At 44.5% G+C, this 21,628-nt stretch overlaps 1 protein-coding gene across 6 annotated transcripts in view; it reads right to left on the bottom strand.

Moving 5' to 3' along the window:
• Positions 1–2,004: 2,004 nt before the first annotated feature.
• The window catches only part of LOC109891573 (collagen alpha-1(VII) chain), a 118,542-nt gene continuing 98,918 nt past the window's right edge, over positions 2,005–21,628 (bottom strand). For 3 of the 6 annotated variants that reach the window (XM_031825226.1, XM_031825228.1, XM_031825227.1), the window contains exons 108-121: positions 14,488–14,541; positions 14,074–14,127; positions 13,861–13,923; positions 13,671–13,733; positions 8,729–8,845; positions 8,569–8,646; positions 8,126–8,179; positions 7,910–7,958; positions 7,648–7,656; positions 7,076–7,165; positions 6,551–6,682; positions 5,788–5,850; positions 5,127–5,309; positions 2,005–2,727 (exon numbers count right to left, since the gene is read on the bottom strand). In XM_031825226.1, the coding sequence (XP_031681086.1) occupies positions 2,699–2,727; positions 5,127–5,309; positions 5,788–5,850; positions 6,551–6,682; positions 7,076–7,165; positions 7,648–7,656; positions 7,910–7,958; positions 8,126–8,179; positions 8,569–8,646; positions 8,729–8,845; positions 13,671–13,733; positions 13,861–13,923; positions 14,074–14,127; positions 14,488–14,541 (1,038 nt within the window). In that variant the 3' untranslated portion in view covers positions 2,005–2,698. The remainder of the gene's footprint in view (positions 2,728–5,126; positions 5,310–5,787; positions 5,851–6,550; positions 6,683–7,075; positions 7,166–7,647; positions 7,657–7,909; positions 7,959–8,125; positions 8,180–8,568; positions 8,647–8,728; positions 8,846–13,670; positions 13,734–13,860; positions 13,924–14,073; positions 14,128–14,487; positions 14,542–21,628) is intronic. The other 3 variants (XM_031825229.1, XM_031825230.1, XM_031825231.1) reach the window with 3 other exon arrangements.

Raw genomic sequence — 21,628 nt, forward strand, 5'->3', positions numbered from 1 at the left:
GGACACTCTGTTCACAATGTTGACATCAGCAAACCGCTCTCCCACACAACGCAATACACGTGGCCTTCAGTTGTGAGGCTGGTTGGACATACTGCTAAATGGTCAAAAACGATGTTAGAGGTGGCTTATGGTAGAGAAATTAAAATTAAATGATCTGGCAACAGCTCTGGTGGACATTCCCTGCAGTCAGCATGTCAATTACACACTCTCTCAAAAGTTGAGATATCTGTGGCATTGTGTTGGGTGACAAAAGTGCACATTTTAGAGTGGCCTTTTATTGTCTCCAGCACAAGGTGGACCTTTGTAATGATCATGCTGTTTAATAAGCTTCTTGATATGCCACACCTGTCAGGTGGATGGATTTTCTTGACAATGGAGAAATGCTCACTAACAGGGATGTTAAGCTTTTTGTGCCTATAGAGCATTTCTGGGATCATTTATTTCAGCTCATGAAACCAGCAGTTGACATGTTGCATTTATATTTTTGTTCAGTATATATATATATATATATATATATATATATATATATATATATATATATATATATATATATATGTAAGTGGGGGGGGGGGCAGGGGAGGATGAGCCATACCCAACAGGCAGAGCATCCTCTCATTAATAAAACATTGTACAGCTGAATTAGAACATTCACCAATATGAACACACACGCAGGAGTCGTGAAGCAAGGGAGTGTAAACTGATCAAAGTATCACCCTCAACCATGTGACTTGACCAGTAAACACCCATGGCCCTACTACAGTGGCTTGCGAAAGTATTCACATCCTTGGCATTTTTCCTATTTTTTTGCCTTACAACCTGGAATTAAAATGGAATTTTTTGGGGGGTTGTATCATTTGATTTACACAACATGCCTACCACTTTGAAGTTGCAAAATATTTTATTGTGAAACAAACAAGACAAAAAAAACGGAACTTACGCGTGCATAACTATTCCCCCCCCTCCCCAAAGTCAATACTTTGTAGAGCCACCTTTTTCAGCAACTACAGCCGCAAGTCTCTTGGGGTATGTCTCTATAAGCTTGGCACATCTAGCCGCTGGGATTTTTGCCCATTCTTCAAGGAAAAACTGCTCCAGCTCCTTCAAGTTGGATGGTGTTCTCAGGGTGATGAGAGGTGTTGTGTTTGTCCCAGACATTGCATTTTCCTTGATGACCAAACATTTCAATTTCAGTCTCATCTGACCAGAGTACCTTCTTGCATATGTTTGGGGAGTCTCCCACATGTCGTTTGGCTTATTTTTGTCTGGCCACTCTTCTATAAAGCCCAACTCTGTGAAGTGCACGGCTTAAAGTGGTCCTGTGGACAGATACTCCAATCTCCGCTATGGAGCTTTGCAGCTCCTTCAGGGTTATCTTTGGTCTCTTTGTTGCCTCTCTGATTAATGCCCTCTTTGCCTGGTCCATGAGTTTTGGTGGACGGCCCTCTCTTGTCAGGTTTGTTGTGGTGCCCTATTCTTTCTTAATAATAGATTTAATGGTGCTCCATGGGATGTTCAAAGTTTCTGATATTTTTTTATAGCCCAACCCTGATCTGTACTTCTCCACAACTGTGTCCCGGACCTGTTTGGAGAGCTCCTTGGTCTTCATAGTGCTGCTTGCTTAGTGGTGTTGCAGACTCTGGCCTTGCAGAACAGGTGTATATATACACAGATCATGTGACACTTAGATTACACACAGGTGGACTTTATTTGACTTATTATGTGACTTCTGAAGGTAATTGATTGCACCAGATCTTATTTATGGGCTTCACCACTTTTCCGTTTCTATTTTTTAATAATTTTTTGAAACAAGTTATTTTTTTCATTTCACTTCAGCAATTTGGACTATTTTGTGTATGTCCATTAAATCAAAATTATAATCCCTTTAAATTACAGGTTGTAATGCAACAAAATACGAAAAACGCCAAGGTGGTTGAATACTTTTGCGCGGCACTGTATACACCTCTAAAATTGTTTTATATATTTAAAAAAACATTGTAGAAATGCTATTATTCATTCTCTGGTTTATTCACATATTTCATAAAACAATGAGTAATGTTTCTGAGCCATCATGAATGAGTGTGCTTTTTGCAATTTGAACATCAAACATGGCGAGAATACAAACTAATTTTTCTTTGAAAACAACAAATGAAATGTGCAATATAAAAATATATTTTAAAATAGCACCTTTTCTCTGTCAGGTTAAAACATGCAGAGTTTAACATGAATCATTAGGACACACAAAACATTATTTCCCAGGTAATACAAATATACATTTATATGTACATTACATTGGCAAAATATGATAACATGTATTGTGAGTGCCTCTTTATACATACAGAACAGCTATTTAATGGACAGATTTGGAACTTATTACCTGTACATCCACCAAAGACAGATTCTGCATTCTGTGGTATGGTTGCATCAATGTTTGGACAACATTGTCTTCCTGTAATACGGTGCTGCTGTAATCGCTAGACGTAATTCTGAGGGGGATTTAAAAGTTTGGCTGCAGAGTTAACGTAATAAAAATGTACTTGAAATAAATAATAAAATCATCAACCATGAGAAAAGATCCATCAATGGTGTATGTACTGTATACTCAAAACCTTGCCAATGTTTATAGCTTTAAATATGAATTAAACAACCATTTGTTGCCATTCTTTAGGGTGGAGAGGAGGTAGTCATGACATGCCCTTCATCATCGCCCCTTTTTCAAAGGAACAGCATCTGCAACAAAACACAAGAATCCGTTTTGGGGATACATGTTCTTGTGTGTACATGTGTGTATGTGCAGCATGAATGTGTGTGTATTCAGCATGATATACACTACCGTTCCAAAGTTTGGGGTCACTTAGAAGTGTCATTTTTTAAAGGAACACATTTTTTGTCCATTAAAACATCAAATTGATCAGGAATACAGTGTAGACATTGTTAATGTTGTAAATTACTATTGTAGCTGGAAATGGCTGATTTTAATGGAATATCTACATAGGCGTACAGAGGCCAATTATCAGCAACTTTCACTCCTGTGTTCCAATGGCATGCTGTGTTAGGTAAATCAAATGTATCATTTTAAAAGGCTAATTGATCATTAGAAAACCCTTTTGCAATTATGTTAGCACAGCTGAAAACTGTTGCTCTGATTAAAGCAATACAACTGACCATCTTTAGACTGGTTGAGTATCTGGAACATCAGCATTTGTGGGTTTGATTACAGGCTCAAAATATCAAGAAACAAAGAACTTTCTTCTGAAACTCGTCAGTCTATTCTTGTTCTGAGAAATGAAGGCTATTCCATGCGAGAAATTGCCAAGAAACTGAAGATCTCGTACAACGCTGTGTACAACTCCCTTCACAGAGCAGCGCAATCTGGCTCTAACCAGAATAGAAAGAGGAGTGGGAGGCCCCGGTGCACAACTGAGCAAGAAGACAAGTACATTGGAGTGTCTAGTTTGAGAAACAGACGCATCACAAGTCCTCAACTGGCAGTTTCATTAAATAGTACCCACAAAACACCAGTCTCAACGTCAACAGTGAAGAGGTGACTCCAGGATGCTGGCCTTCTAGGCTGAGTTGCAAAGTAAAAGCCATATCTCAGATGGGCCAATAAAAATAAAAGATTAAGATGGGCAAAAGAACACACATTGGACAGAGGAACTCTGCCTAGAAGGTCAGCATCCCGGAGTCGCCTCTTCACTGTTTGCTGCTGAGACTGGTGGTTTGCGGGTACAATTTAATGAAGCTGCCAGTTGAGGACTTGTGACGCGCCTGTTTCTCAAACTAGACACTCCAATGTACTTGTCCTCTTGCTCAGTTGTGCACCGGGGCCTCCCACTTCTCTTTTTATTTTGGTAAGACCCAGTTTGCGCTGTGAAACACAGGAGTGATGGTTGCTGATAATGGGCCTCTGTACGCCTAGATATTAGATATTCCATAAAAAATCTGTCGTTTCCAGCTACAATAGTCATTTACAACATTAACAATGTCTACACTGTATTTCTGATCAATTTGATGGTATTTTACTGGACAAAAAATATGCTTTTATTTCAAAAACAAGGACATTTCTAAGTGACCCCAAACCTTTGAACGGTAGTGTATGTCCATGTTTTAAGCCTCCTATTGTGGGTCTCAGCCAACACCCACACACAGAGACACACAGGGAACTTTAATAAACATGATTAAACCTGTAATAACAATGTAATGAGACACAAGGTGTCTCCCCAGGGGAAATTAAGATTAGACTACTGCAATACTATGCTCTCGAGCTACCCGGATAAAGCACTAAGTACATTTCAGCTAGTGTTAAATACAGCCGCTAGAATCTTGACTAGATCCAAAAAAATGTGATCATATTACACCAGTGCTAGCCAGTGCTATACCGGCGTTCTGTTAAGGCTAAGGTAGATGTCAAGGTTTTACTGCCAACCTACAAAACCTATCTCACTGATTTGATCCTGCCGTACATACCTACACGTATGCTACGGTCACTAGACACAGGCCTCCTTATTGTTCCTAGAATTTCTAAGCAAACAGCTGGAGGCTTCCTCCTATAGAGCTTCATTTTCATGGAATGATCTGGCGATCCATGTGAAAAACACAGACTCGGTCTCAACCTTTAAGTCCTTACTGAAGACTCATCTCTTCAGTAGGTCCTATGATTGAGTGTAGTCTGGCCCAGGGGTGTGAAGGTGAATGGCAAAGCACTGGAGTGACAAACCACCCTTGCGGTCTTTGTCTGGCCAGCTATCCTCTCTCCACTGGGATTCTCTGACGCTGACCTTATTATGGGGGCTGAGTCACCGGCTTGCTCGCACTCTCCCATGCCGTCCCTAAGAGGGGTGCATCACATCTTGCCAGGCTTTTTTCGCTATACTTGACTTGAGTGGGTTGAGTCACTGGCATGATCTTCCTGTCCGGTTTTGTGCCCCCTCGGAGCTTGGTTCTTCTCTAAGTTTATTAATTGGTTCCTGCCTTTCTTTTCCTAGCCACCATGCTTCTACATCTGCATTGCTTGCTCTTTGGGGTTTTAGGCTGGGTTTTATAAATACATTTGATTGATTGATATGTATGTGTGCACAGTAAGCTACTATGTGTGCTTGCTTGTGTGTGTGTGTGTGTGTGTGTACCTGTGTCCTCCGGGAGGCAGCGCTCCTCACAGGTCTCCTGATGGAGGAAGCGGTTGCCGTTGCCCTCACAGCCGCTGTAGATGAAGGGTCTACAGGCCTGCACCTGGCTGTTAAAGTACCAGCGCAGAGTAAACCTCCCACAGCTGCCCTCCTCCAGGGGCAACACACAAAGGTCCACTGGAGCTTGAATACATCACACATACACACAGTGAGGAAAATCACAGTGAGAGAGACAGAGAGCTCCAACAGTAAGCTAGATGAATGTGATGTTAGTATTAATGTTAATGAACAGTAACTTAAAATTTTGTGATGAACATTAAATAAGTGACCATACAATTAACACAGTCTTTAAAGGATAGAACATCTAAATTATGTCTGGGATAAAAGATGAAGATGGCTTGTAAGGTCAAATCCATTCAGGTTTTATAAAAAAAAAGTGTTTCAGTATAATTCTTCGTATATCATCTATAGTAACTTTTGTCAGTTTGCCACACAAAAACAATTCAGTGCCCAAATTCAGATATGCTTGGGTGTTTTGTTTAGTTATTAACAGCAATCAAAGAAAATAAAACCATGCTAGAGAGGCCAGAGGCATGCAGAGATGGAGGCGGAGTTAACCCTTAACACCCCAGCAGTGGAGGAGAAAGTGGGCGGGGTTTACCTTCCCCTTTGACCTCTCTCCTGGACCTTTTTGCTTTCAGAGGGTCAACAGTGACTGTCTCACCTGTCGACATGCAATCATTCAACAAACATCAACATCTATCAACAGACAGCCTGTAATAAGCAAACTAACACAAAACAGACACACTGAATCGACAACACAATAAAACGCACAAATACAGTCCTAACTTGATAAACATGCACATAATTTAACGTTTCACGTAAATCCCATATTGTTGGAAATTAGAGATTTGCAAGACTCCTATATATACACCCATATATCTTAAGTTAAGAACAGACCACTGTAAAACAACACATACAAAAACACTATCAACACAATAAAGACACACAGGAAGCTGTTGATGTTGATGGCAGTGTGTGAAGGGGATCCAGGGTTGGTTTGTGTGTTAGACTGGGTTCAGTGTGTGAGGATGGATTAAGGGTTAAATGGATACTTCAGGATTTTGGTAATGAAACCCTTTATCTACTAGAGTCAGATGAACTCGTGGATGCCATTTTTAAGTTTCTAACTATTGTTAGCGCAATTGCTAACTAGCGTAAGCACAATGACTGGAAGTCTATGGGAGCCGTTCCTGTAGACTTCCATTCATTGGGCTAATGCTGACTTGTGTTGGCTCGAAAACTACCTCTAACCTCCGACATACTGGAAGCAGAGACATAAAAATGGTATCCACTAGTTTATCTGACTCTGGGGAAGTGTATTGCTATCCCTTTAAGGGTGTGCGTTTGTGTGTGAGAAGTACCGTCGTTATGATTCGCAGCGGGGGTTAGGTGGATGCTCTGCTCCATAGCCATGGAATCATCGTAACTCTCTATAGAGTAGATATCTTCGTAGTCAGGGTCATTGGTGTTCACCACCACACGCAGCTCACGCCCTGCAACACAGCACAGGGCAGGGGGCGCCACAGCGGTCACAACCCTAACCCCGACCACCCCACGACCGGAGGGGAGACACCCCCAACTCCTACAGCACAACACTGGACATTCACCAAGGGCTCAGTCCACCCGTGAATGGGCCTTAATTCAGCTGGAATACCCCACTTACAAACCCTCTAACTTTAAAAAGCAGACAAAACAGAGTTAGAGAGTGAGTAAAACTGATGGACAGACAGACAGAGATATCCTTTATAATGTTCAGAGAATACTGATGAGAAAACAGGGCCCATTGTTTAGAACCAGACACAGCATCACTCTGGGCTGTTTGTTAAGACATACTGATGGACAGACAGACAGGTAGTGATGAAGGACAGTTGGACAGACACACTCACCATCCTTACCATCCTTGCCCTGCCGGGCCAGCTGTTGCTCTGGAACAGGACGCGCCCTGGGGCGGGACATGGTTTCTGTCACAACAACACCTGAGAGCAGGCCAGGATGGGGGACAGGCGGGAAGGAAGAGGGGCCAGGAACATAAAAACAACAACAGGACATCCACACTGGTCAGTAACACACATAGACATAGCCACCAGACACCACCGAAACCCAACATATACACCCATGAGAACATACAGTAGAACCAGTGGTTGAAGTGGACTGAAATAGATACCAGTACTCATTTTGGGTGCCGGTAGTATTTATATTTAGTTGCCAGTACTCATCATATTTTAGAGCCAATATTCTAAGCAGGTCAGCACTGGCCCTCTTTAAGCACTGAGTAGAACAGATAACCACCTACATGGACCACACCACATAACAGAACCAAAACTACATAGTACAGACACACGTCAGAACCAAAAACACAGTGACTACATAAACTAATAATAAAGCTAAAAAGTTCATGCCAAAGCTAGCTACTCCCCTCATCCCATCGGGTCCACGTGTCAGACTGATACCCACTCACCTCCACAAGCTGAAAGACAAAGAGAAAAGGGATGAGAGGAAAAGAGAATGTTACTTTCTCTTTCATTACAGGGAAAGTCAATAGCAGTGAGAAGTTCTACATGGACAGAGGGTCTGAATCAGACTCTGTGGAGCATTACGTTCAATACAGATGTGTTAGCACCATTACTTGTTTCACTTGACGATGAGGAAGTGAAGTTTAACTGAGGACACCAGCATGTTGGATTGGGACATTGGGGTTTTGGCAGGTGACTAAGACTTACCACAGTGTTGGCTCATTTCTGTGCGGACGTATGTCCGAATCTCATCCTCCTTCACAGAGAGCCAGAGGGGAAGAGGAGGAGTGTAAGAGACAGGCAGAGAGACGTGACAGCATTATAATATGTGTGTGTGTGTGTGGTTGCATGTGTGTGTATGTGTAGGCAGGTTGGTGGTAGAGTCAACCGATTTGGGCCCTGAGGCCCAGGTGAAGCACTGACCGTCAAGCCTGGTTCTCCTCTGTCTCCCTTGGCTCCATCTGGACCCAACTCCCCCTGCAGCAGAGACAGGTATTAGAACACACAGCTGACAAATAAACTGTTTTCAGAGTAGTTGAACAAACTAATAGCTCTATGATCCCAAGGTCAGATGTACTAAGTACATATCCACCACGAAGAATCAGAAATATAAACTGGAAAGGAACAACACCTGTGTTTTCAGTAATTAAATGTATTATGTCTGTTCAAAACCCTTTTATTTGACCCTTTTCTACATTTTCTGTTTAAGTCTCCAAACTTTCCATACAGTGCATACGGTTTAGAAAAAGGTCCCCAGCTTCACTGCTGTGTCTGTGCTGTGGCCAGTTTGAGGGAGTTATTGGGGGACAGTTGCAGTTAGATACTTTATGAGCAGACATATTGCACAGTAGAGAGGAGACACTCACCTCCTTGCCCCTGTCTCCTGGTTTACCTGGGATACCGCGTGGACCTATCATGGCAGGACCAAGAGGCCCCCGCTCCCCCTGACAATGACAACAACCATGTTTAACCATGTTTAATTTACCCCACAACTAGATGGCATAAACAACCAAAGCAAGTGAATACCTTCTGTCCTTGGAGGCCTTCGGGGCCCTTAGCTCCATTTGGTCCCTGAGACCCTGTCAGTCCAGAGGACCCGTCTACTCCTCTGGGGCCTGGGGGGCCGGGGATACCTGAGGGGCCCTGTAGAGAGGAAGAGGGAGATGCCACAGACAGATACCATTTACAAAAAACTTCTTCCTCTCCTTCCCTGCCTATTAAAGTGGTGTCAGGCACTGGCATCATTGAGAAAAATTAGATAAGTGATGATTTTTATCTCGGCAGGCTTTTTATTTTAAATAAATGGTAGATGAATTGATCCTGGTCTGTCATTCGACTGCTCTTCCCTCTCCCAGCATCCAGTTGGCTCGATGGAAGATCAGTCGACTTCTAGTGAATATCTTTTTCATTTCAACAACTTTCTACTTGTGATGTGCTAGACACCTTGATTAAGATGAATGTAAAAATCAACTGGGGCTGATTTACATGATCCTTTCTTGCTGCAGCTTTCTGCTACCAATATGTTTTATCAGACGATTATCTTGGGTGCTATCCCCAGGGTTTGGAAGGTGTCCTATGTGTTCCCTCTCCACAAAGGTGGTGACCCCTCCAACCTAAATAATTATCGCAATCTCTAAATTGTCTTGCCTAGATTAAAAATAAATAGAACCAATAATAAACAGTCATCTTAGATCCTTCCTAGCTACAAGTGTTCACTGGTCTAGTTTCAGGCCAGGTTATAGCACCATCTCTGCTGCAACCTTGGTGTTAAATGATGTTGTAAAGGGTATGGATCCGGGGAAGCACTGTGCTGCTCTCTTTATTGAATTATTGACAGCTTTCGATAGTGTGGACCACTCTTTATTGATTCAAAAATTGTCTGAAATCGATATGGATCAGGAGTCATGTAATTGGTTCAGGACACAATGTGTTTTTTTTTCTGATGGTGTTAAATCATATTTCCTTGATATTACAAAAGGTGTCCCATAGGGATCAGTTTTTAGGTCCTGTACTTTTTACTGTCTATATAAATAATGTTGGACTATCTTGCCCAGAGTTGTGGACTCGAGTCACATGACTTGAGACTCGACTTGATATAAAATAAAATACTGTGTGTGGTAAATCTTTATTACAGCTAATCCTACAATAATTGCTAGCGTTTCATCATTCCATCTCCATACCGTTTATTGCAAACCTTAGATATTTCTGTTTCATGATTGACAATTTCTTACCCTCTGAGTGAGCGTGTGCACATGAACGTTCGCAAGACTCATGTCAGAAGTTATGTTTATTTAATTCAATGTACGGTTTCCCTTGTTCATATTTCCCGGGTTATGTCCTTGTTCTGTGTGTCTGTGTCCTATGTCTCTGTTTCTGTTGTTTTGTCATTATTTAGTATGGTCAGGGCGTGAGTTGGGGTGGGCAGTCTGTTTGTTTTCCTATGATTTTGGGATTTCTATGTTTCGGCCTAGTATGGTTCTCAATCAGAGGCAGGTGTCATTAGTTGTCTCTGATTGAGAATCATACTTAGGTAGCCTGGGTTTCACTGTGTGTTTGTGGGTGATTATCAATGTTTTTTTTTCCCATCATTGTAAGCCTGCCACACACACTATACGATACATTTATTAAACATCAGAATGAGTGTGAGTTTGTGTCACAACCCGGCTTGTGGGAAGTGATAAAGAGCTCTTATAGGACCAGGGCACAAATAATAATCAATAATTTTGCTCTTTATTTAGTCATCTTACATATAAATCTTTATTTGTTCATCAAAAATTGTGAATAATTCACCACAGGTTAATGAGAAGGGTGTGCTTGAGGATGCACATTACTCTGCAATGTTGGGTTGTATTGGAGAGAATCTGTCTTACATCATTTCACACACAGTCTGTGCCTGTATTTAGTTTTCATGCTAGCGAGGGCCAAGAATCCATTCTCACATATGTACATGGTTGCAAAAGGGCATCAGTGTCTTAACAGCACGATTTTCAAAGGCAAACTCTGAGCGCAGCCCTATCCAGAAATCTAGCCGTGGCTTCTGATTAAATTACATTTTCACAGAACCGCTTGTTGCAATTTCAATGAGGCTCTCTTGTTCAGATATTGGTAAGTGGACTGGAGGCAGGGCATGAACGGGATAACGAATCCAGTTGTTTGTGTCATCCAATTTGGTAAAGTACCCTGCGTAATTGCGCACCCAGCTCACTCAGGTGCTTCGCTATATCACATTTGATTTTGTCTGTAAGCTTGAGTTCATTTGCACACAAAAAATCATACAATGATGGAAAAACCTGTGTGTTGTCCTTATTAATGCAGACAGAAAAGAGCTCCAAATTCTTAATCATAGCCTCAATTTTGTTCCACACATTGAATATAGTTGCGGAGAGTCCCTGTAATCCTAGATTCAGACCATTCAGGCGAGAAAAAACATCACCCAGATAGGCCAGTCGTGTGAGAAACTCGTCATCATGCAAGCGGTCAGACAAGTGAATATTATGGTCAGTAAAGAAAACTTTAAGCTCGTCTCTCAATAAAAACATTTTTGTCAATACTTTGCCCCTTGATAACCAGTGCACTTCTGTATGTTGTAAAAGCATTACATGGTCGCTGCCCATATCATTGCATGATGCAGAAAATACACGTTCAGGGGCCTTGCTTTAACAAAGTTAACAATTTTCATTTCCTTGGCAGCAAGAGCCTCTCGGTGGATGCTGCAGTGTACCCACATGGCGTCGGGAGCAACTGCTTGCACGCGCGTTACCACTCCACTATGTCTCCCTGTCATGGCTTTTGCGCCATCAGTACAGATACGAACACATCTTGACCACAAGTCCATTTGATGTGACAAAGCTGTCCAGTACTTAACAAATATCCTTTCATGTTGTCCAGGTTTCCAGTGGTTTGCAGAAGAGGATGCCTTCCTTAATTGACCCCCATAAACGTAACGGACATATACCAGGAGCTGTGCCAGGATCGCCATGTCTGTTGACTCATCCAGCTGTAACGCATATAATTCACTGGCTTGTATGTGAAGCAGTAATTGTTTCAATCTCCTGCCATGTCAATGATGCGTAGTGCAACAGTATTGTTTGATTAAGGCATTGTCTGTATAGTTGTTTTGGGCTTTTCTCCCAGCATTGTCCCTGCCATATAAGCGGCAGCAGGAAGAATTAAGTCCTCCACAATAGTATGGGGCTTGCCTGTCCTAGCCACTCGGTAGCTCACCATATAAGATGCTTTAATACATGTCTTACTACTCAAAAGTCATCTTTATTCTCACTCAAAAATCTCCCATGGCTTATTTTTCAAATTGTCATGTTTCGTTTCTAAATGTCTGCTCAAGAGTGAAGGTTAATGTGATTAGATGTTAATTATTTGACTAGGCTACCTGTATTTGACATTGTGTTGTTATTTCACTGAACACTAGATGGTTTAATTTTATTTTGGGCAGTGAAACGAGGCTACTCAGGCGAGAAAAAAAACTCACCCAAATGTATAGCCCAGTTGGAAAATATAAATGTACTTTTTGAAAATGTGAATCACATTTTTATTTGGTGTACCCCCGACAGCATTGCCGTACCCCAGTTTGGGAATACCTGTAATAGCCAATTGGGTAATAGTATGGTCCTGGGAGAGGCAAAGTGCTAATGTACAATGTACTTGGAAAGTATTCAGACACCTTGACTGTTTCCACATTTGATTACATTAAAACCAAATTGAATCTGTCTAACAAGGCGCTCAAACAAAATGTGTTAAATTGTTTTGAATACTTTTAGAATGCACTGTATCTGTTTGAGCTCCTGTTAGATTCAATTTGGTTTCTCAATGGGAGGCTCCAACTATGGGTAACTGCATACTTGGGCATTGCAAAATAAGTTAGTGAATCAACAGTGATGGGTGTAACATCAGTGGGTAGCTCAACAGTGATGGGTGCAACATCAGTGGGTAGCTCAACAGTGATGGGTGTAACATCAGCGCGTGGATCAACAGCGATTGGTGTAACATTAGTGGGTAGCTCAACAGTGATGGGTGTAACATCAGCGCGTGGATCAACAGCGATTGGTGTAACATCAGTGGGTAGCTCAACAGCGATAGGTGTAACATCAGTGGGTAGCTCAACAGTGATGGGTATAACATCAGTGGGTAGCTCAACAGTGATGGGTGTAACATCAGCGCGTGGATCAACAGCAATGGGAGTAACATCAGTGGGTAGCTCAACAGTGATGGGTGTAACATCAGCGCGTGGATCAACAGCGATTGGTGTAACATCAGTGGGTAGCTCAACAGTGATGGGTGTAACATCAGCGCGTGGATCAACAGCGATTGGTGTAACATCAGTGGGTAGCTCAACAGCGATGGGTGTAACATCAGCTGGTGGATCAACAGCAATGGGTGTAACATCAGCTGGTGGATCAACAGCAATGGGTGTAACATCAGCTGGTGGATCAACAGCAATGGGGGTAACATCAGCTGGTGGATCAACAGCAATGGGGGTAACATCAGCTGGTGGATCAACAGCAATGGGGGTAACATCAGCGGGTACTTTCGGTAAATGTATGTGAATATTGATGTGTATAGTGATGTGTATAGTGTGTATCGATGTGTATACAGGGCTCATCTGAGCACAGCGGAGGCTGCTAAGGGGACAGCTCATAATAGCTGAAAAGAAGCTAATGGAATGGCATCAAACACATGGAACCCATGCGTTTGATGTATTTGATACCATTCCACTGATTCCACTCCAGCCATTACCACGAGCCTGTCCTCCACAATTAAGGTGCCACCAACCTCCTGTGTCTCAGCATGACTCCCTGTCAAAATGAAGGTTAAATAAAACAAAATCAGTTTTCATCAGACCTTATATACAGTAAAGCTACAGTCAGTGGTCAGCTAGCGGTTTTGCTGTGGTCACATTCATAGTATTAGTGGTGCATTTTATGAATGGATTCAGTTGTGGTTAAAGACTCACCCTTTCACCCTTCTCTCCCTGATTTCCTTTGGGCCCCAAGACTCCATCCAAGCCTCGGTCACCCTACAAAACACACAGGCATGTAGTTACACACCGACACACAGTACCCCTGATACATTTTGAAAGATATATATCACACATAATGAAGTGCGCACACGCGCACACACACAAACCATACATAGACTAATACCTTGGGTCCGATCAATCCCTCCTTGCCTGCGGTTCCAGTGGCCCCTGGAGAACCCAATTCTCCCTGAAACACAGATACAACAACACCTGGTAACATGTCCACACTTGGCTGATACAGTTTTAATACTAAATTCCAGTTTTAATACTAAATATTAGTCTCAATGGTGCACTGTTCAGAGCCCTCTAAACTTGTACTTCATGGGATGATTCTTACCTGCTCACCTTTCCTTCCAGGCAACCCTGACCGCCCATGGATCCCTGAATCTCCCTGATTACAGAAAGAGAAAGAAAGGGTAAAAACATTCAACACCATCAAAAAGTCCAATAGTATTCTGTTCTGTATGTAGTCCACGTCCACTATAGCCAGGTCATTAGAAAGACACACCATGGTGCATCCACACCGTTTTCCCCCTACTGTTAATCTTATACAATTTCCTTATTAACACGTAAAGGGAAAGAGGTCATAGTTACAGTGGCTATTAAACACTTTCATCACAAAACTCACCATGCAACTCCCATAAAGACCCCTCAGGGATAAATAAAGTGAATTAAATTGAACTTCCTGTCATACATTTCTTCCCCTCACCCCTCTTCCTCTTCCTCTCTCTCTCTCTCCCTCCCATTGTACCTTTTCTCCTTTTGGTCCGTCCGATCCACACGCCCCTTTTGATCCTCGGTCGCCCTGGAAATGATCAGTTACTTAGTCAGTTAGAGAGGCAGATGAGGGGCCCTGTCAGTCACAGTGGGACAAACTACTCCAAACTGCCAATTCAGACAGAGAGCTTATACTGTACATACACTGACAGTCCTTTCAGCTGCCAGTCAAACCAAGCCTAACGAAAACAACCCCTCATTTACAAGGTGACTCATCAACAACTGTCACTTACTTCAACGGTTGCCAATACCAACCAGCTAGTCAAAACCGGTTTTTGTTGTGTGAAGGTCAGAATTTTTTTTTTAGGGGTTAGATCAGCTTTAATATTGAGGATATATTGTAGCTTCCATCAAGGTAATTGTATGCATAATTTCCAATCCCCCAGATATTTTTGGGGTGAATTTTTTTTATTTATTAAACACACACACACACACACACACACACACACACACACACACACACACGCACACACACACACACACACACACACACACACACACACACCCGTTCCAAAGTTTGGGGTCATTTAGAAATGTCCTTGTTTTTGAAAGAACATTTTAAAAAACTGTCCATTAAAATAACATCAGATTAACAATGTCTACACTGTATTTCTGATCAATGTTGTAAATGACTATTGTAATGGAAACGGCAGATTTTTTAAATGGAATATCTACATAGGCATACAGAGGCCCATTATCAGCAACCATCACTCCTGTGTTCCTATGGCATGTTGTGTTAGCTAATCCAAGTTTATCGTTTTAAAAGGCTAATTGATCATTAGAAAACCCCATTGCAATTATATTAGCACAGCTGAAAACTGTTGTTCTGATTAAAGAAGAAATAAAACTGGAGCATCAACATTTGTGGGTTCGATTACAGGCTCAAAATGGCCAGAAACAAAGAACTTTCTTCTGAAACTCGTCAGTCTATTCTTGTTCTGAGAAATGAAGGCTATTCCATGCGAGAAATTGCCAAGAAACTGAAGATCTCGTACAACGCGGTGTACTACTCCCTTCCCAGAGCAGCGCAAACTGGCTCTAACCAGAATAGAAAGAGAAGCGGGAGGCCTAGAAGGCCAGCATCCTGGAGTCGTCTCTTGGGGTCACCTAGAAATGTCTTCGTTTTTGAAAGAATAGCACAAAGAAAGAAAAATCACACACAGAACGAGCTGTTTCTCAAACTGGGGCCTCCCACTCCTCTTTCTATTCTGGTTAGAGCTGTGAGATGTTACCACTCTTCCACCAAGGCACCTGCAAGTTCCCAGACATTTCTGGGGGAATGGCCCTAGCCCTCACCCTCCGATCCAACAGGTCCCAGATGTGCTCAATGTTATTGAGATCCGGACTCTTCGCTGGTCATGGCAGAACACTGACATTCCTGTCTTGCAGGAAATCACGCACAGAACGAGCAGTATGTCTGGTGGCATTGTCATGCTGGAGGGTCATGTCAGGATGAGCCTGCAGGAAGGGTACCACATGAGGGAGGAGGGTGTCTTCCTTGTAACGCATAGCGTTGAGATTGCCTGCAATGACAACAAGCTCAGTCCGATGATGCTGTGACACACCGCCCCAGACCATGACGGACCATCCACCTCCGAATCCATCCCGCTCCAGAGTACAGGCCTCGGTGTGATGCTCATTCCTTCGACGATAAACGCAAATCCGACCATCACCCTGGTGAGACAAAACCGCAACTCGTCAGTGAAGAGCACTTTTTGCCAGTCCCGTCTGGTCCAGCGACGGTGGGTTTGTGCTCATAGCCAATGTTGTTGCCGGTGATGTCTGGTGAGGACCTGCCTTACAACAGGCCTACAATCCCTCAGTCCAGCCCCTCTCAGCCTATTGCGGACACTCTGAGCACTGATGGAGGGATTGGTGCGTTCCTGGTGTAACTCGGACAGTTGTTGTTGCCATCCTATACCTGTCCCGCAGGTGTGATGTTTGGATGTACCGATCCTGTGCAGGTGTTGTTACACGTGGTCTGCCACTGCGAGGATGATCAGCTGTCCGTCTCGTCTTCCTGTAGCGCTGTCTTAGGTGTCTCACAGTACAGACATTGCAATTTATTGCCCTGGCCACATCTGCAGTCCTCATGCCTCCTTGCAGCATGCCCATGTTCGCGCAGATGAGCAGGGACCATGGGCATCTTTCTATTGGTGTTTTCAGAGTCAATAGAAAGGCCTCTTTAGTGTCCTAGGTTTTCATAACTGTGACCTTAATTGCCTACCGTCTGTAAGCTGTTAGTGTCTTAACGACAGTTCCACAGGTGGATGTTCATTAATTGTTTATGGTTCATTGAACAAGCATGGGAAACAGTGCTTAAACTCTTTACAATGAAGATCTGTGTAGTAATTAGCATTTTTACAAATTATTATTGGAGGTAATCCATTCACCTACCCTGTGTCTCACAAAGACACGGCGGTTGGAACCAAAAATATCAAATTTGAACTCATCAGACCAATGGACAGATTTCCACCGGTCTAATATCCATTGCTCGTGTTTCTTGGCCCAAGCAAGTCTCTTCTTATTGGTGTCCTTTAGTAGTGGTTTCTTTGCAGCAATTTGACCATGAAGGCCTGATTCACGTCTCCTCTGAACAGTTGATGTTGAGATGTGTCTGTTACTTGAACTCTGTGAAGCATTTATTTGGGCTGCAATTTCTGAGGCTGGTAACTCTCATGAACTTATCCTCTGCAGCAGAAGTAACTCTGGGTCTTCCTTTCATGTGGCGGTCCTCATGAGAGCCAGTTTCATCATAGCGCTTGATGGTTTATATGACTACACTTTCAAAATGTTCTGGATTTGTCATGAATCCCGCTTCCTGAGTCTGTGTTTGCCTGTGTTTCTGTCCTGGAGTGTGTTTCCGGTGTCCTGGAACGCACCCTGTCTGGTTGCCGGGCGAATTAGTTTGTTGGGAGATCGATGTTCACCCGCACCTGTATCCCATCAGTAATCTGCACACCTGTCCTGATCATCACCTCTCCCCTTCAAAAGCTCTGACCTCACATCGATTCCCTGCCGGATCGTTAGCCATGAACAGTATGTTGTGCCATAGTATCAGCCTCAAGTTGGATACATTTGTTTTGTTGTTTTTTACGTATTGCTTGCCTTAAACTTTCCTCCGTTTGTTCTGTCTTCAGTTACTCACCCGGATCATTTACCCCATTCCCACCTGGTCGTCAGAGGATTCCGCTACCCCATTGGATCCACCTATTTACTCCCATCAACTCACCACTGCTGCCCGCTATGCCACCTGGATATATCTACCCATTCACATTCACTTGTAAATAAATACTCACCTTCTTCCTACTCTCCTTGTCCTGGTCTGCTTCTGGGTTCGATTTTGAAAGAACGTGACAGAACGATCCAGCCAAGGATGAACCCAGCGGACCTGGACTCCGTTTGCCATGCCATTACCCAGCAGGGGAAGACATTGGGACAACACAAGACGGTGCTACAGGAGATAGCGGGTTCAATCCAGAACTTATCTGCTAGCTTGACACAAATCCAGGATCAGCTCAGTTTGCCGGCGATTCATTCACCACCTGTTTCACCCATCTCACCTGCCGTGTCTGGTGCGGTTTCCTTCCGTGAGCCCAAGGTTCCGACACCGGAGAAGTACGAGGGAGATCTGGGAGGATGCCGTTCATTTCTTTTACAGTCTGGGTTGGTTTTTGATCTGCAGCCCTACTCTTACGCCACAGATAAGGCTAGGATAGCTTTTGTTATTGAGCTGCTGCGTGGTAGAGCTCTGGAATGGGCTTCAGCTGTTTGGGAACGACGGGACACATGCATGACGTCATACCAGGGTTTCACGGCAGAGATGAGAAAGCTTTTTGACCATCCAGTCCGAGGTAAGGACGCAGCTAAACGTTTGTTCTCTCTTCGCCAAGGAGCTCGCAGTGTGGAGAGTGGTTGGAATGAGGAATCACTACAAGCGTTTTTTTACCAGGGGTTGTCGGAGCAACTCAAGGACGAGCTGATCTCCTATCCAGAGCCTAGTGACCTAGATAGTTTGGTCACCTTAACTATTCGGGTAGAGAATAGAGTCCGAGAGAGAAGGAGGGAGAAGCAGTGGGGTCCATCTAATCAATCTGAGACTCGGTTACCATTCGGGTCAGGAAGTGGACCAGAACGGGTTGATCATTTTCCCTCACACGGGATTAGTGGAGGAGTCCTGCCGCCAGATCCTGAACCTATGCAAGTGGGGCGGCACGGGTTAACTAAGGACGAGCGCCAACGTAGACGTGAGACCAACAGCTGCCTCTACTGTGGTAGCTCAGGACATTACATCTCCGTTTGTCCTCAGCGCCCATAAACTGCTCGGCTCGTTAAGTTTAGGAGGTTTGTTAGCGAGCCAGTTTCAACCTCTCAAGAGCCCTGTCAGACCTCGTTTTCCTGCTACCCTCATAAATAAGAATCAGAGTTTAGCGATTAACGCTTTCATCGATTCAGGTGCCGATGACAGCTTCATTGATGCCGACTTAGTGGAACAGCTGGGGCTTTCCAAGGAGCAATTACCGGAAGCCATTGAAGCAACCACTCTGAACGGCAGTAGTCTGGCACGGATCACTATGAGGACTGAACCGGTTAAGATGTTGTTGTCAGGGAATCATTCAGAGGTTATTTCTTTTTTCATTTTGCCTTCCCCCCATGTTCCTCTGGTTCTTGGATACCCCGGGCTAAGAAAACACAATCCTTCGTTCGATTGGGTGACTGGTAAGGTAACTAGTTGGAGCATTGAGTGCCATGCTAACTGCCTCAGGACTGCGTGTTCTCATGCTGTCCCCAGTCGGGTCAGTGAGTCTGCTCCTCCTGATTTGTCCCTGGTTCCTGAAACATATCACGAGTTGGGTGAGGTGTTCAGTAAGCAGAAAGCTCAGTCACTTCCTCCCCACCGACCTTATGATTGTACAATTAAGCTGTTCCCTGGAGCTGCCTTTCCCAAGGGACGGTTATACAGTATTTCTCGACCTGAGCGGGAAGCCCTGGAGACCTACATAAAGGAGTCTCTTGCTGCAGGTCTCATTCGTCCCTCGTCATCACCCCTGGGAGCTGGATTTTTTTTGTGAGTAAGAAGGATGGCTCTCTTCGACCGTGTATTGATTATCGGGGGTTGAATGATATTACGGTCAAGAACAAGTACCCCTTGCCCTTGATGAGCTCCGCTTTCGATTCTTTACAGGGTGCTACTGTGTTTACGAAGCTTGATCTACGCAATGCGTATCATCTGGTTCGGATCAAAGAGGGGGACGAGTGGTTGACTGGATTCAATACTCCTATGGGACATTTCGAGTACCAGGTGATGCCGTTTGGACTTTCCAACGCTCCAGCAGTGTTCCAAGGTTTGGTGAATGACGTGCTGAGGGATATGATCGGTCTGTTTGTGTTCGTTTACCTGGATGACATCCTGATTTTCTCCAAGGAGCTTTCCAGCCACATCCAGCATGTTAAGCAGGTCCTGCAGCGGTTACTGGAGAACCGTCTGTTTGTGAAGGCAGAGAAGTGTGATTTTCACGCCCACACTACATCCTTCCTCGGGTACATCATCTCCAGGGGTGAGAACAAGATGGACCAAGAGAAGGTTCGGGTGGTTCGGGATTGGGCCCGGCCCGGTACGAGATTGCAGCTCCAGAGATTCCTGGGATTTGCGAACTTCTATCGGAGGTTTATCCGTGATTACAGCCGGGTGGCCGCCCCTTTAACTGCTCTGACGTCTTGCACCAGAATTTTCTGTTGGACTCCTGAGGCAGACCGAGCATTTCTGAACTTGAAGAGCCGATTCACCAACGCGCCGATTCTCTCTCAACCTGACACTTCCCGTCAGTTTGTTGTTGAGGTGGACGCGTCTGATGTGGGAGTGGGCGCCATCCTGTCCCAGCGTAGCTCCACTGACGGTAAACTCCATCCCTGCGCTTTCTACTCTTGTCGTCTTTCACCAGCTGAGAGAAACTACGATGTGGGTAACCGGGAGCTTCTCGCTATGAAGCTTGCCTTGGAGGAGTGGCGTCACTGGTTGGAGGGTGCGGAGCAACCGTTTGTGGTCTGGACTGACCACAAGAATCTGGCTTACGTGCAATCGGCTAAACGTCTCAACTCCCGTCAGGCCAGGTGGGCTTTGTTTTTTTGGACACTTCAATCTTTCCCTGACGTTCCGACCTGGGTCGAAGAACGGCAAAGCGGACGCCTTGTCCCGGATGTTCTCCAAGACGGATGAGAGTGGGGCCAAGACTGAGACGATTCTTCCCCAGAACCTTGTCGTGGGAGCCGTTACATGGAGGATTGAGGAGGATGTGATGGCGGCCCTTCGGACGCAGCCCGGCCCCGGTAACGGTCCACTCGGTCGGTTGTTCGTGCCTGAGTCGGTCCGTTCTGCTGTTCTTCAGTGGTCCCACGCCAGCAAGATAGCTTGTCACCCTGGCGTTGCTCGGACTATGGCGCCACTGCGCAGACGATTTTGGTGGCCTGCCATGGGAGAAGATACCCGGAGGTTTGTTGCCGCATGTCCTGTTTGTGCTCAGAACAAAAGTACCAATCGGCCCAGCTCTGGGCTTCTTCGCCCCCTACCGATTCCTTGGCAACCTTGGTCGCATCTGGCCCTGGATTTTGTCACGGGATTGCCCCCTTCTGTTGAGAACACGGTCATTCTGACCATTGTGGACAGATTCAGCAAGTTTGCTCATTTTGTCCCTCTCTCCAAGCTTCCATCTGCCACGGAGACGTCTGAGATCCTGGTTAGGGAGGTTTTCAGGGTCCACGGATTGCCCAGTGACATTGTTTCTGACCGTGGTCCTCAGTTTACCTCTGCTGTCTGGAGATCCTTCTGTTTGGCCATTGGAGCTACAGTCAGTCTCACGTCTGGATTTCACCCACAATCTAATGGTCAGGCGGAGAGAGCCAACCAGAAGATGGAGTCCACGCTGCGTTGTCTTGTCTCCTCTGATCCCACCTCTTGGTCATCTCAATTACCCTGGGTCGAGTATGCCCATAATACCCTTCCTTCATCTGCCACTGGGATGCCCCCCTTCCAATGCCTGTACGGATACCAACCTCCCTTGTTTCCTTCTCAGGAGAGGGATCTTTCGGTTCCTTCTGTCCAGGCCCACATTCGTCGT

Source organism: Oncorhynchus kisutch, linkage group LG5 (genome assembly GCF_002021735.2).
Source record: "Oncorhynchus kisutch isolate 150728-3 linkage group LG5, Okis_V2, whole genome shotgun sequence".
Classification (NCBI taxonomy): Eukaryota; Metazoa; Chordata; class Actinopteri; order Salmoniformes; family Salmonidae; genus Oncorhynchus; species Oncorhynchus kisutch.